At 46.1% G+C, this 12,850-nt stretch overlaps 1 protein-coding gene across 1 annotated transcript; it reads left to right on the top strand.

The window, feature by feature from the left end:
• Positions 1 to 3,298: 3,298 nt before the first annotated feature.
• On the top strand, positions 3,299 to 9,231 carry MKRN2OS (MKRN2 opposite strand). The gene is made up of 4 exons (XM_060111280.1): positions 3,299 to 3,597; positions 6,759 to 6,808; positions 8,032 to 8,194; positions 8,991 to 9,231. The coding sequence occupies exons 1-4, from the start codon at positions 3,299 to 3,301 to the stop codon at positions 9,229 to 9,231; spliced, it is 753 nt and encodes a 250-aa protein (XP_059967263.1).
• Positions 9,232 to 12,850: the final 3,619 nt, after the last annotated feature.

The following is a 12,850-nucleotide window of genomic DNA, read 5'->3' as shown; positions in this document are numbered from 1 at the left end:
TCCATTGACAGGAAGCAGACTAATGGTCGCCAGGGGTTAGTGGGAGAGAAGAATGGGGAGTGACTGCTAACAGGTACAAGGTTTCTTTTTTGGGAGTGATAAAAACGTTCTGAACTTAGATTAGGTAAAAACCACAGAACCGTACACTTTAAATGGGTGATTTTTATATGTAAATTTTATTTCAACTTTTTAAAAAAAGTAAGGCATATTGTAGATAGAAAAAGGGATCCAACATACAGAGAATAGAATTTCATGAAGAAGAAAATCAAAACAGAATTGGGAGAGTGGACTGACATATATACACTAATATATATAAAATAGACAACTAATGAGAACCTGCTATATAGCACAGGGAACTCTGCTTCATTTTGCTGTACAGAAGAAACTAACACAACATTGTAAAACAACTATACTCCCCCCCCGAAAAATGAAAACCAAAACAAAGGAAACAGAACAAATCCTCAAAATTATAATTTATGAAAAATTTCCTGAAATAAAAACGATACAAAACTGTATATTCAAAGAGCACCCCACAGAATATAACAAAAAGGAAGCAGGCTCACAGATACAGAGAACAAACTAGTGGTTACCAGTGGGGAGAGGCAAGGGGGGAGGGGCAATATAGGGATAGGGGATTAAGAGGAACACACTATTAGGTATAAAATAAGCCACAAGACTATATTGTACAACATGGGAATATAGCCAATATTTTATAATAACTATAAATAGACTATAACCTTTAAAAAAATAAAGTTTTATAAGTTAAAAAACTACAAAGAACATACCACAAGCCTGAATAAATCAACCTAAAAAAACAACATCAAGACATACAATAAAATTACTGATCTTTAAAAAAAAGAAAAAGAAATATCCTTTGGGCATATTGGCAAAAAAGAACACGACTTATAGGAGAAAGAAAATTGTTTTGTCATCAGACTTTTGACAGCAGTGCTTTATACCAGAAGAAAATGGAATAACATATTACAGAAAATGCGAGCCAAGGATTTTATATCCAGCAAAACCGACCTAAAGAACAGAGATAAATTATCAACATACAAGAACTCAGAGAGGGACTTCCCTGGTGGTGCAGTGGTTAAGAATCCACATGCCAGTGCAGGGGACACGGGTTCGAGCCCTGGTCCAGGAAGAACCCACATGCCACGGAACAACTGAGCCCGTGAGCCACAACTACTGAAGCCCGTGCGCCTAGAGCCCGTGCTCCGTAACAAGAGAAGCCACCGCAATGAGAAGCCCACGCATGGCAACAAAGAGTAGCCCCCACTTGCCGCAGCTAGAGAAAACCCACACGCAGCAACAAAGACCCAACATAGCCAAAAATAAATTAAAAAATTTATTTAAAAAAAAAGAACTCAGAGAATAGTCTTCCTATGAGCCCTTCCTAAGGAATCTTCTAGGAATGAACTTCATAATTACTAGAGAGTGAGGAAAGGACTAATAGTGAGCATGAAAAGATATTTGTGTGTAAAACTAAGCCTTAGTGAGGGCTAGAGGGGAGAGGTTATTGTTTACAATGGCAGATGCTATGACAGTGAAGAAACAGGACAAGCATTTAAATACATGAGAGGAAGATGGGGAGAGTATGTGCAAAAATTTAAAAAAAGCCCTCTAACCATAATTAGAGGTGGTGGTATTACTATTGCTACTCTGAGATTGTGTGAAGTGGGATAAAGCATCCCCTGTATCCTTGAGACCAAGGTTTTCAGTGTGGAGGAAAAGAGATACAAATGTAATATAGAAGAGATTAAGTAAAAACACTAGTCCTGAGCTTGAATTGGAAACAGCATGTAATCTTTATGTGTATGCATGTATGCATGTGTGTGTGTACCTTTTTTACCCTGCTCTGTTCACTGAAAAGATCAAGAAACGATTTAAAAAAAAGAACGCTAGCATATTAAAAATGTTGATTAAGGCATGGTTCCTGTTTCTTTTTATAGGACTAAAAATACCTCTTGGTATTGGTGTCATGAAGATGAATATATTCTCAGTTGAAAGTAACTTGGGTGACACAAACAATCGCACAGTAGCGGTGGTTTATATTAATAATGAACAATCTCAGATCCTTGTCACCTGAGCTGCGCGTCTAGCTCGAACCTGTCTGCCTTCGCGGTAACAAGAGAAAGTTGGTTGAAAGGATTTCTAAGGCCTTTTTTATTGCTGTGAGTCTGATCATCATTCCATGTTATTACGCGGAATATGTGTTCTTCTGCACTTCAGCATACTGTACGTTATTTAAATGCACATTAGGAAACACTTTTCTGAAGCGCCTTTACCTGCCATGACACCTTCTCTGGGGGTCTTCCCTCTACGATCGCTCTTCTCTGGAACCACAGGCATCAGGAGGCGATGGGCTAAGGAACGTGTGTTGCCATCAAACTCTGGATTCCTCTGCAGGCATCTGAAAGGCTGAGCTGGACCTATACAACCGATAGTGTGAAAAAGTTTCCAAGATGAGAGAAAACCACAAATTTCAAAACAGTATACAGTAAAACAACATTGGGGTTTGAAGAAAGTATGTGGAAATATTCACTTACTTTACCTTGCAGTTTTCTCCCGGGAGTACAATATGGTGGGTGGAAAAATGCTATGAGAAATGGGGGGCATTACCTTTCCACATATCCTTATGCAGCTGCTTAAAATTATTTTAAAACTGAAGAATCATAAAGTGCATATAGCAAAACGTACAGCTTGATGTGTTTTCACAAACTGAATATTCTCGTATAATCAACACCTAGATAATCAATCAGCACAACCCCAGACCCCAGGCCCCCCTCATGGCCTCTTCCAGTCAGCACCCACCACCTTGGGTAACCACTATCCCTATCCCTGTGCTGTTAATTTTTTATGAGCAAGAGTCCTTCTACAATATAAAATATCAAAATAAAAATAGCCTCAAAGTAAGGATTCCATTTATTTATCCAAAACCCAAATGATATAACCTATTCTAGAAAACCAAAAGTAAATGTGGGTCACTAACTCCAAGCAGCTCACAAATTAAATAACAGCGCTGGTGAAAACAAATACAGTGCTGCTAGCGCAAGGGAACGCTGGGGGACGCTGGGGAAGGTTTCACAGAAAGGTAGGGCTTTGGAGAATGAGGAGGAGCCGGCTACCGACTGTTGCAAAATGTACAAAGGCTAGAAAGAAACGTTGTGAGCACAAATGAAGCTGGCTCTTTAAGACACCTGTTTATGGGGAGGCCTGGTTACAGGTTAACCCTAGCTGCTTTGGCTTCTGAAGCCACCAGTCAGAATGACGTCACTGGTATCAGGTTACCCGGATGGAGGGCAATTGCTGGCCATGTAATGAGGAAAAGGAAGTCCCGGGGAACGCACCCCTCCTTGCCCAGGAAGGGAAAGCCATGCAGCGCCCACAGGCTGGGAAGCCTATCATCAAATTCAACCACTGTCAGAAGGACATCTACAGCTTCAGTGTGCCGCCATGCTGCCCCCTCTGCCGGCAGGACGTGGGCTCCAGGAAGCTGGAGGAAGCACCTGTCAGCATCCCCAATCCGTTTACCGATGGGCATCAAGAAGAGTGTTCATTCCTCCTCAGACCAACTCAAGGGACGTTTCTCAGGTACAGTGTTTTATGTGTTGCATTGGATTGTGCAAAGCTTTCCTTCTCTGTTTTAGTCACTTAAACTTTCTTTTTCTCACGTGCTATATACAGTGTGAGATTTGGTGGATAATCTTTTCAGTGGTCTGGTGTTAAATCCTAAAATGTAGGCCTTTTTGTTTCATAAGAATAGAAGGGTGCATACTTTCCTGGAATGATAAATGCAAGAATATACGAAGGTCAAACTGCTTATACAATTTTAAGAGAGAGGAATCGATAGCCTGGAGATTTTTTTTTTACCCATAGATTTTGTGCTAAGAGGCTAACTGGGAAAATGACCCAGCAGCTGATCTCATCAAAATAATACCTTTACTTCGAGTTAGTTTGTAACATTTGTGACAAGCAGGTACCTTGCACAGAGCCTGAAGAATGGCCACGTACAGACTATTTTGCATGGAGGTGCATGAAGTTGAGACTAGAGCTGGTCTGTTTCAATGGTAGATGTCACCTGACTTTAAGAAATATTTCAGAAACCAAAAGAAAGGATGGTGCCTTCTTAGAGTCCTGAGTTTACAGGTGGAATTGGAACTGGCCCTGCACAAGCCAGGTTCCAAGAGAACAGTGATGAGTAATGGTGCGAGCTTTGGGGAAGTGTGTCGTGCACACTATTGTGGTCTGATGCCCAGACCTTCCTGCCTCCTTGAAATATACCCTCCTGAGTCCCTCATGCCCTCTAGTGCTGGTTTGGGATAAGAAAATTGGAGTTGACTACTTCCCTGCTCGCTAACTTCCTTAATCAATTTCCTTCCAGTTCCTATGGGGATGAAATGAACCGACGTGTGTACAAGGCATTGGTCAAACACTAGGGGCAGAACAGACTGCACTCCTGACCCTTCCTCGGGGAGGCAGCGGGATGCAGAGGGGACTGTGCAGGCTTGTACGCCAAGAAGCCCCCCATTCCTACCCTGATTCAGACCAGTTCCAGGACCCTCTCCGAGTCTCTGGTTCCTCACCTGTAAAATGAGGACCCGCTGACCTTGCAGAGTTGTGAGGGTCAGCAAAAAGGCCTATAAAGCTGGCCTGGGTGCCAGGCACGACGTTGAACCAACACGCTCCTTCCTGTCCCAATATTTTCATACTCAGCTCAGAACGTGACTGGCAGAACCTTCATTTCTACCTTAACCAGAATCATGAAGCCCGAACTATTTTATAAGGCCCCTCATTCACGCTAACTTGGAGTTAGTAACTGGTTGGATTCCGAAAGCTTTTGAACAGAGGTTAAAATTCAGAATTCATTTCCTGTAACACTGGTTCATTCAACAGGTCCTCACTGAGCAGCTCTGTGTGGGAAATGCTAGGGATGTCAGAGTGAACAAGCTGCAGCCCTGCTCTCCAGAAATGACACAACACGCGACGGGCTTTCAGGCTAGCCCTGAAAAGCATTCGTCTCTTCTGTGATGTGGTGGTGACGCTAACAGGCCTGGCCTCTCTCGGCAGCAGCAGAAAGGAGGTGGTGGTGTTGAAATACATCGTGTACTTAGGCATCTTCCTACCCCCCTCAGGAACTCAGGCCAGGATCTGCAGAACCCAAGTAGCCCCCTGCCCACCAGTCCCTTGAAGGCCAAGTTCCAGACTATTCTCTTCCCTCTCATCCTGTTTCTAAACCCTCAGGACCAACTCCCACAACTCATCTTGAGACAATTTCATCTGCTTCATAAGAGAACTTAGCAGTGACTCAAAGGAATCACGGAGGCTCTGTTCTAACTAGATGAGGATCCCTCAGGGTTGCCACATAGGGTTGTGCAGCTTGTGGACTGCACAAAGGCACCTGGCCAAGGCAGTGGCGGGTACTGAAATTCAGCCTGCATTCCCCTCACCCTGGGCAGAGCTGCATCTGCAGGAAGAAGGGGCACCTTTTCTTAATCCGCACAAAACTATCATGTGGGATAGGGGTGGCCCTGGCCCTGCCCCATCACGTGCTTCTGTAACACTTCTCAATCTGTTAACAACTTGTTAGACTAAAACTAAAAAAGTCTTCTCTGGAAGCAGGCAAACCCTGCGAGGCAGGGACCTCACTTCCCGTTGTGTCACTAACCCTTCACTTCAAATGACAGGCCCGTAGCTGACCTGTTACGTGAATGAGAAATAACTGAAGGAGAGGGAGGAGAGTGAGAGGGAACGCCTGGGATTCAGGCAGGAAACAGAGAGGCTGTACGTGCAGGGGGTGATCTTGGGATGGCACACATCCAGATCCAGCACCGTGACTGGCCACCCAAGACTTACTGTTTTTCCCAGCTTCATTCTCAACCTCTGAACCCACAGGGTCTCAGAAAACTCACAGTGGCTGCAACAAGACGGCCTGGGGGGATTGCTCTGAAGAGGTGAGGCAGCCATCTGTGTCCTTGGCCATTGTAAACCCCGGGACTGCTTGCTTTAACGAGGAACCAAACGTTCAGAACTGTGGTCTGACAAAGGAGCTTCGTCATTGAAAAATTCCCTGACTTATCTGACACCTCTACATGGTAGCACTCAATAGGCATCTTATTCTTACAACCAGCTTGCCAGGAGGCTTATGCTATTTCCATCTTACAGGTGAGAAAGTCTCGGGGCAAATAAGTGATGGCCTGGGATCATATATAGAGGCTAAATTACCTGGAGTTATACAACTAATGCACAGCCTCGGGGGAAGGATAATTTCAGGAGAGAAGGGCTGTCCAGGAAAAGCGAGTGTGGCCACAGGCTTCAAGACCATATTAGTTTCAAAGGTCCAAGTCCACTGAGGTGCTTTCAGGACCCTCTCACCCACGTTGGCCTGAGGAACAGGCTGCCCTCTCACACTCAAGGAGGAAAGAATCAGGAGTTTCCTCAACAGCTGACAGCCGGGTGGGCCCCTCTGCTGCAGAGCCAGGCGTCATGCCGACGTTATGCTCCAGCAGGGCTGGCCTTCCAGCACACTCACCTTTAGGACTGCGGGGGCCAAGAAAAGCCAGAGGGGGTGCAGGGCACCATTTTCTGCCTCACATGTGCTCTTGGCCTTTCCACTAACCTGGCCTCTGGCACCGAGGCCGAGTTCTGGCACCGGCCAAGAGGGGAGGCTCACTGTTCTCCTCCCACTTTAAATACCAATTCTACACGCCTAGTGTGTGCAAATGAGAGGACAAAAACGCTCCTGTTTCTTCTAGGGAGTATGACGGGAGGTCTGATCTTCACGTGGGGATAACCAACACAAATGGTAAGTGCACTTTCATAGCTTAAAAAGTTCCCCCAATACCCGGTTAGAAGAGAGCAGCATTTCTAGAGAAAAAGTATTGTGGCAACATTTCTAACAATACTAAGTATCTGAAAGCTCTTTAATGTTTTCTCAGCCAAGAGCTGAGAAAACATTAAAAACATTGCATACCTGTACGTTTTTTGTTAGTTTTTAAGAGAGGAAGAAACAGACATCCAGAGAGGTTGAGTTGTCCAAGACCTCACCTTGTGTTAGAAGCAGACCCTATGCTCCCAATGCTGTACTCAGCCCACTGCCACTGGGTCCTCATACTCCGGGGTCTCCTGGGGCCAGGCAGGAACACCAGGGATAAACTGGGGGGACCCAGCACCTGAGTGTGCGGTAGGGCCTGCGAAAGTTTGCTTTTAAAAAAGCAGAAAAGGGCTTCCCTGGTGGCGCAGTGGTTGAGAGTCCGCCTGCCAATGCAGGGGACACGGGTTCGTGCCCCGGTCCGGGAAGATCCCGCATGCCGCGGAGCGGCTGGGCCCGCGAGCCATGGCCGCGGAGCCTGTGTGTCCGGAGCCTGTGCTCCGCAACGGGAGAGGCCACAGCAGTGAGAGGCCCGCGTACAGCAAAAAAAAAAAAAAAAAAAAAAAAGCAGAAAAGCAGCATATTTACATAAAATGGTTCCTCTGGCCAGATGTAGCTTGGAGGGCACAGTCTGCAGGAAAGGGCCTGGGGAGTGCCGCCAGCACGAGGGTGCAGGCCCGGGAATGGTGAGCGAGGCCAGCCACTTGCGGCTGCGATCAGGTCCCACAGGTGAAGTCTGATTACAGCCCTTGCTGCTCCCTTAAGGCAGGAGAACTGACACTGTGAACAGAAACCTAGGACTGGGTTTTGAACTCAGTGACTGTCACGAGCAGGCAAACCTGCACCAGTCTTTGTCAGGAGAAACGTACTGCTGATTTAAGGGAATGAGACGGATGCCTCTGTAGACAGAACTTCGACAAAAATCTCTGGAGATGATCACCCCAGCACCTATTACTGTCTCGTTTCTCTGGGACAACCCTGGGGGCTGAGAGCAAGGAGGCAGAGGCTGCCTGGAGGGGGGGGTTCGAGAGCTCTCGGACTGCAATCGGGAAGTGCTGTCCGGGCTCCCGTTGTGTGCAGTTACCAGGTGGCTGCTGTCAGGTTCACCGGGGTGCGTTTCCCCTGACGCTGCCATGTGATTTTGGTTTTGGTGGCAGGAGTCGTGTATAATTACACGGTGCACGGTGTCCAGCGAGACGAAGCGGGCTGGGAGCAGAGTGTGAGCATCCCGCTCCTGCAGCCCGGCATGTTTGGACTGATGGACCAGTGGGACAAGTACCTGGAAGACTTCTCCACCACGGGGGCCTGGCTGCCTCACAGGTAGGACAGGGCCCTCACTCACCACCAGGTGCCGTCACAGCTCACAGAAGACGCTAAGCTGCATTGACGTTCATGCTGAGCCTGTACTGATATAGTAGCGTCTGTAACAGAATTAAGCAGGGGCTGAATTACTTGGGGTTTCTGCAGAGGTGAGTTAGCGCACGTCTCCCCGATAGAACCACAGCACTCTAAGAGCTGGAAGGACCAGAACTTAGTACTCTAGTTAGTTGACTTATTTGACTCTGTTACACACTCGACATTTAATTATACGTACAGCAAAACCCACAGTATTATGTTCCCTTAAAACAATTTTAAATGAGGTTCAAAATGTAAACCTATCTAAAGCTCCCCCCTTTTTAAGTGTCAGCAATTTTGAAATTAATTTATTGATTCTTTGCCCCCTTATCACTGTAGAAGATATATAGCATACTTGTTGACTTAAATTGTTCTGATGCTTCCCTTGAAATAAGTTTAGACACTGTAGGATATCATAAAACTCAGACATGGAATTCCACTTGGAGAATCTAGAATTTCAGTGAAATTAAGTTCCCCATATTGGGGCCTATATGCAACTTGAGTCACCACTCTGGACATCTCGGTGAGTCCTATCTATACTTAAGCTGCAAGCAGAAATAGCCCCAGATGCCAAGTGTCCCTCAGAACTGCATCTCTGGACACTTTGTCATCAAGGGGGCCAGCACACATGGGGGCCTAGCTTGCAGCGAGATTAAAGTTATGAAAGGCTTTGGGCAGCTCAGGGCTAAGCCTTGTCTTCTCGACGTCCTTGCCCCGTAAGGTACGAAGAAGACCACCACAACTGCTACAGCTACGCCCTCAAGTTCATTAACTGCGTCCTGGCCACACAGGGTGAGGAACGGCTGGACCGGGACGAGTTCACGGAGAAGTTCGTGATCCCGAGGACAAGGAAGGCTTCCAAGTACATCACGCTCTACCGCATGATAGAAGAGCACGGCTTCTACGCCATTGAGCCCCCTGGTCCCCAGAGAAGCCCACATCCGGGAAGCGGCTCGTGCTGAGCGCACATCGCGCCTGACAGCAGACAGGAAGGGATGTCTGGGGGTTCCTGCCTGGAACAGCTACTGGGCCTCTACATGTCCTCAACTGTGGTTAATAAAAAAGAGTTATGGCTTCCCTTTACGCGTATTTCAGCTTACTGCAGTGTAAGAATTTACGAAATTAATAAAAATTGCCCTGGGTTTCCAAAATTGTAGGCACCACAACTAAAATTCTTTTCACAGTAGTTTGGGGTCCATGTTACAGTGTAAAGTGGCAGCATCTTTTATTCACACAGCAATGAGAACTTTTCCTATAAATTAAGTAGGGAACAAATTCACCTTTCAATGTGAATCCAGAAATTGGGGATTTGTAGGAAGAGACCCTTATGGTTTATGAAGTAATGACTGCCTTCACCTCATTGTTTTTATAAAAAAAGCACATGGTAACCTTTTGACAATCAATAATAGTTAAAAAGGGCTTCCGTGGTGGCGCAGTGGTTGAGAGTCCGCCTGCCGATGTAGGGGACACGGGTTCGTGCCCCAGTCCGGGAAGATCCCACCTGCCGCGGAGCGGCTAGGCCCGTGAGCCATGGCCGCTTAGCCTGCGCGTCTGGAGCCTGTGCTCCTCAACGGGAGAGGCCACAACAGTGAGAGGCCCACGTACCGCAAAAAAAAAAAAAAAAAAAAAGAAAAAAGGTCTCAGAATCTGAGCCAGGAACCACGCACTCCTCCTGAGTCAGCCTTTCTGTGTCTACGTGCACAAACAGGATTGGCAATTCCTCAATCAACCTGCTTCCCTGGCCTGAGGTGGGGAGTTGGGGTGTTGGAGTTACCACAGCGAATCACCTCCTCTGCCCACTCTAGGTGCAGAATTCAGAAAGGACACGATGAAAGTCCATCTTCTTTCTCTAATACCTTCAGGAGGAGGAAGGGGACGACTGAGATGAGTAACCACAAGGATTGTTAACAAGCACATTAGAATTTTTACACCCAAATAATCAGACTTTAAATAGCCAGTGAGCAAAACATTTAAGGATTCCTCTTTGGAAACTGCTTCCAGAACTCTCTGTTTTTGACCAAACGTGATATACTATCCACCTAATCTTATTCCTCAATATGGGCACCGAATGATGTCTAATTTCCAAAAACCAAACCCATCTTCAAGGTAGCAATAGTTACTTAATAATAAAGACATTCAGAAAACTTGCTACAGATCCTTCAAGCTTGTTTCCAAAGAGGCATTGGTCAGTGCTCCACACTAGCGACTTCAGTGGGAAAAAATGCAGGCAGCTCAACATTTGCATTTGTTAAGTTTTAGGACTGTTCTTTAAGAAATACAAAACTTCCTACCTAGAAAATGAGACCACCTTAAACAACCTGCCTGCTACTCTGTGTGTTCAAGGAATCATAAAGACCTCAGCGGGTAAAGATGAAAGGAGCGTGGGGTTTGGGGGATATTCCGATTTGCCCCATTCTCTTTACGCTCTGTCTTAGGACTCTGCTTCCCTGGTCCAGTTCTTTACCCTATTATTAGTAATCATAACAGCTGCAATTAACGCGTATTCATAAAAGACTCCACACCAGAGTAAACACTTCTTACTCTTCCCTTTTAATCTCTGAGACCATCCTGCGAGGTAGGTACTGACATCATGCCCATTTTACAGATGACAAGGGAGACGGACTTGCCCAAAGGCACCCAGTGGCAAAACCAGGGTTCAGACCAGGTTTGACTGCAAAGCCTGTGCAGTTACCTGCAGCACCTAGCAACCTGAAAGCGACCAGTGGCACGTAGGGTGTATGGCAACTGGGTCATCAATTTGCCATCCTTAAAGAAGATAAGCATTCTGCTTTCATCAGCATTCAAATATGAACAGGAGATAAGAAACATGTCATAAAACAATTAAAATAAGAATTGTTGGGACTTCCTTGGTGACACAGTCGTTAACAATCTGCCTGCCAATGCAGGGGACATGGGTTCGAGCCCTGGTCCGGGAAGATCCCACATACCACAGAGCAATGAAGCCCGTACGCCACAACTACTGAGCCTGAGCTCTAGAGCCCGCAAGCCACAACTACTGAGCCTGTGTGCCACAACTACTGAAGCCTGCGCGCCTAGAGCCCGTGCTCTGCAACAAGAGAAGCCACGGCAATGAGAAGCCCACGCACCGCAACGAAGAGTAGCCCCCGCTCGCCGCAACTAGGGAAAGACCGCGCGCAGTAACGAAGACCCAATGCAGTCAAAAAAGAATTGTTAATATAAGAAACACTAATTTCATGCTACTTTCTCTAAGTGCGGCTTGACCTTGATTTTCAAACAAAGCTTTAACAATCCCCACTCCCTATTTTCGGGGCTGCTCTACACCCTGGGGTGCCTTTGGTAGTGGTCGGCCTCGTATTTCTTCTTTCACTTCAGCAGGCTACAAGTGCCCTGCTCACAAAAGCACAGTACCAGCCTACAGGTTTTACCCCAGTAAAGGAAAGGGGCATCAGAATACCACAGACAGATGGGCAACGTGGCTCAGTTCTGCAGAAGTGTGAGCTGAGAATCCTCAGCACTGGCACCAACTCCAACCCCTGATGAAGTCTCAGAGGTCCACCCAGCAGCCCAAGTGCACTCCCTCACGTCAGCGGTGAGTGCAGCCCTGGGCACACATCTGTCTCCGTCAGCGCTCCTGGGATGATGGATGGCTGGGCTCCCGTTCACAGCAAGGCCACAGACTGCCTCAGAGTCACCGATTCGCAAGACTAAACTAACCCACACGACGGTATTTTCCCAAAGCCTCCACAGCATGCGTGGATTACTCTTATAACCAGGAAAACCCAATAAACAATATTAAAAAACCAAGAAGCCACCCGCAATGGCTGCACCTCACTCCCTTCGTGCAGGAAGTGCTTACCACGGTACCCCTCCCCCATCCCCAGAGCTGTCTTCACTACTTTACCTCGAACTTTTTCTGTCACCTCCTTCTTCTGCACTGTGTTACCTACCAGGGCATAAAATAGGCTTTTTACTTCCTAGAGGAAATAATTATGTCAATGCTCACACTTCTGGTTCATCTGAAGGGGAAAAAAGCACACCTATAATGTGCCAGATCCTTTCATATACCATCTCATTTAGTCTACAAAACAAACTCAGGAGCTAGTAATTATGCCCACTTCACGGCTGAGGAAACTGAGGTTCAGAGGGATTAAGCAATGTTCCCAAGGTCACCACTGTTTTCCTAGTGTAGACCTGGACTCTTGGACCCACGTTTTTCTGATTCCACTCTTTCTACTCTATCAGAATGTGCCATCTGAACGTTAGGAAGAAGAATACCTACCTTTGAAATACTGCTTCTGAAAATGGAAAGATTCCAAAAATTTTTAAATGCTAAAAAACTTTCACTTAAAAGAAATGTTAGTGAATTACTTTGAAATAAAAAGTACTGCCTTAGTTTAACAACTTCACAAATTTGCTTTTCCATATCATGTATTCTTAACTGAGGCATCTGCATATTTCACAAAATGGTAAAAAGACTAAAAATTTTCAGCTTATATATAAAAAACCAAAGATTTAAGATAAACTCATGGATTTAAATCTCTATCAGTCAATTTCAGAAATGGGCCTTAGTTACAGTCTTAAGGAAGTTAACATTCATGG

Source organism: Mesoplodon densirostris, chromosome 10 (assembly GCF_025265405.1).
Source record: "Mesoplodon densirostris isolate mMesDen1 chromosome 10, mMesDen1 primary haplotype, whole genome shotgun sequence".
Lineage (NCBI taxonomy): Eukaryota > Metazoa > Chordata > Mammalia > Artiodactyla > Ziphiidae > Mesoplodon > Mesoplodon densirostris.
The sequence above is the reverse complement of the archived record's forward strand: the minus strand, read 5'-3'. Positions and strand labels throughout refer to the sequence as shown.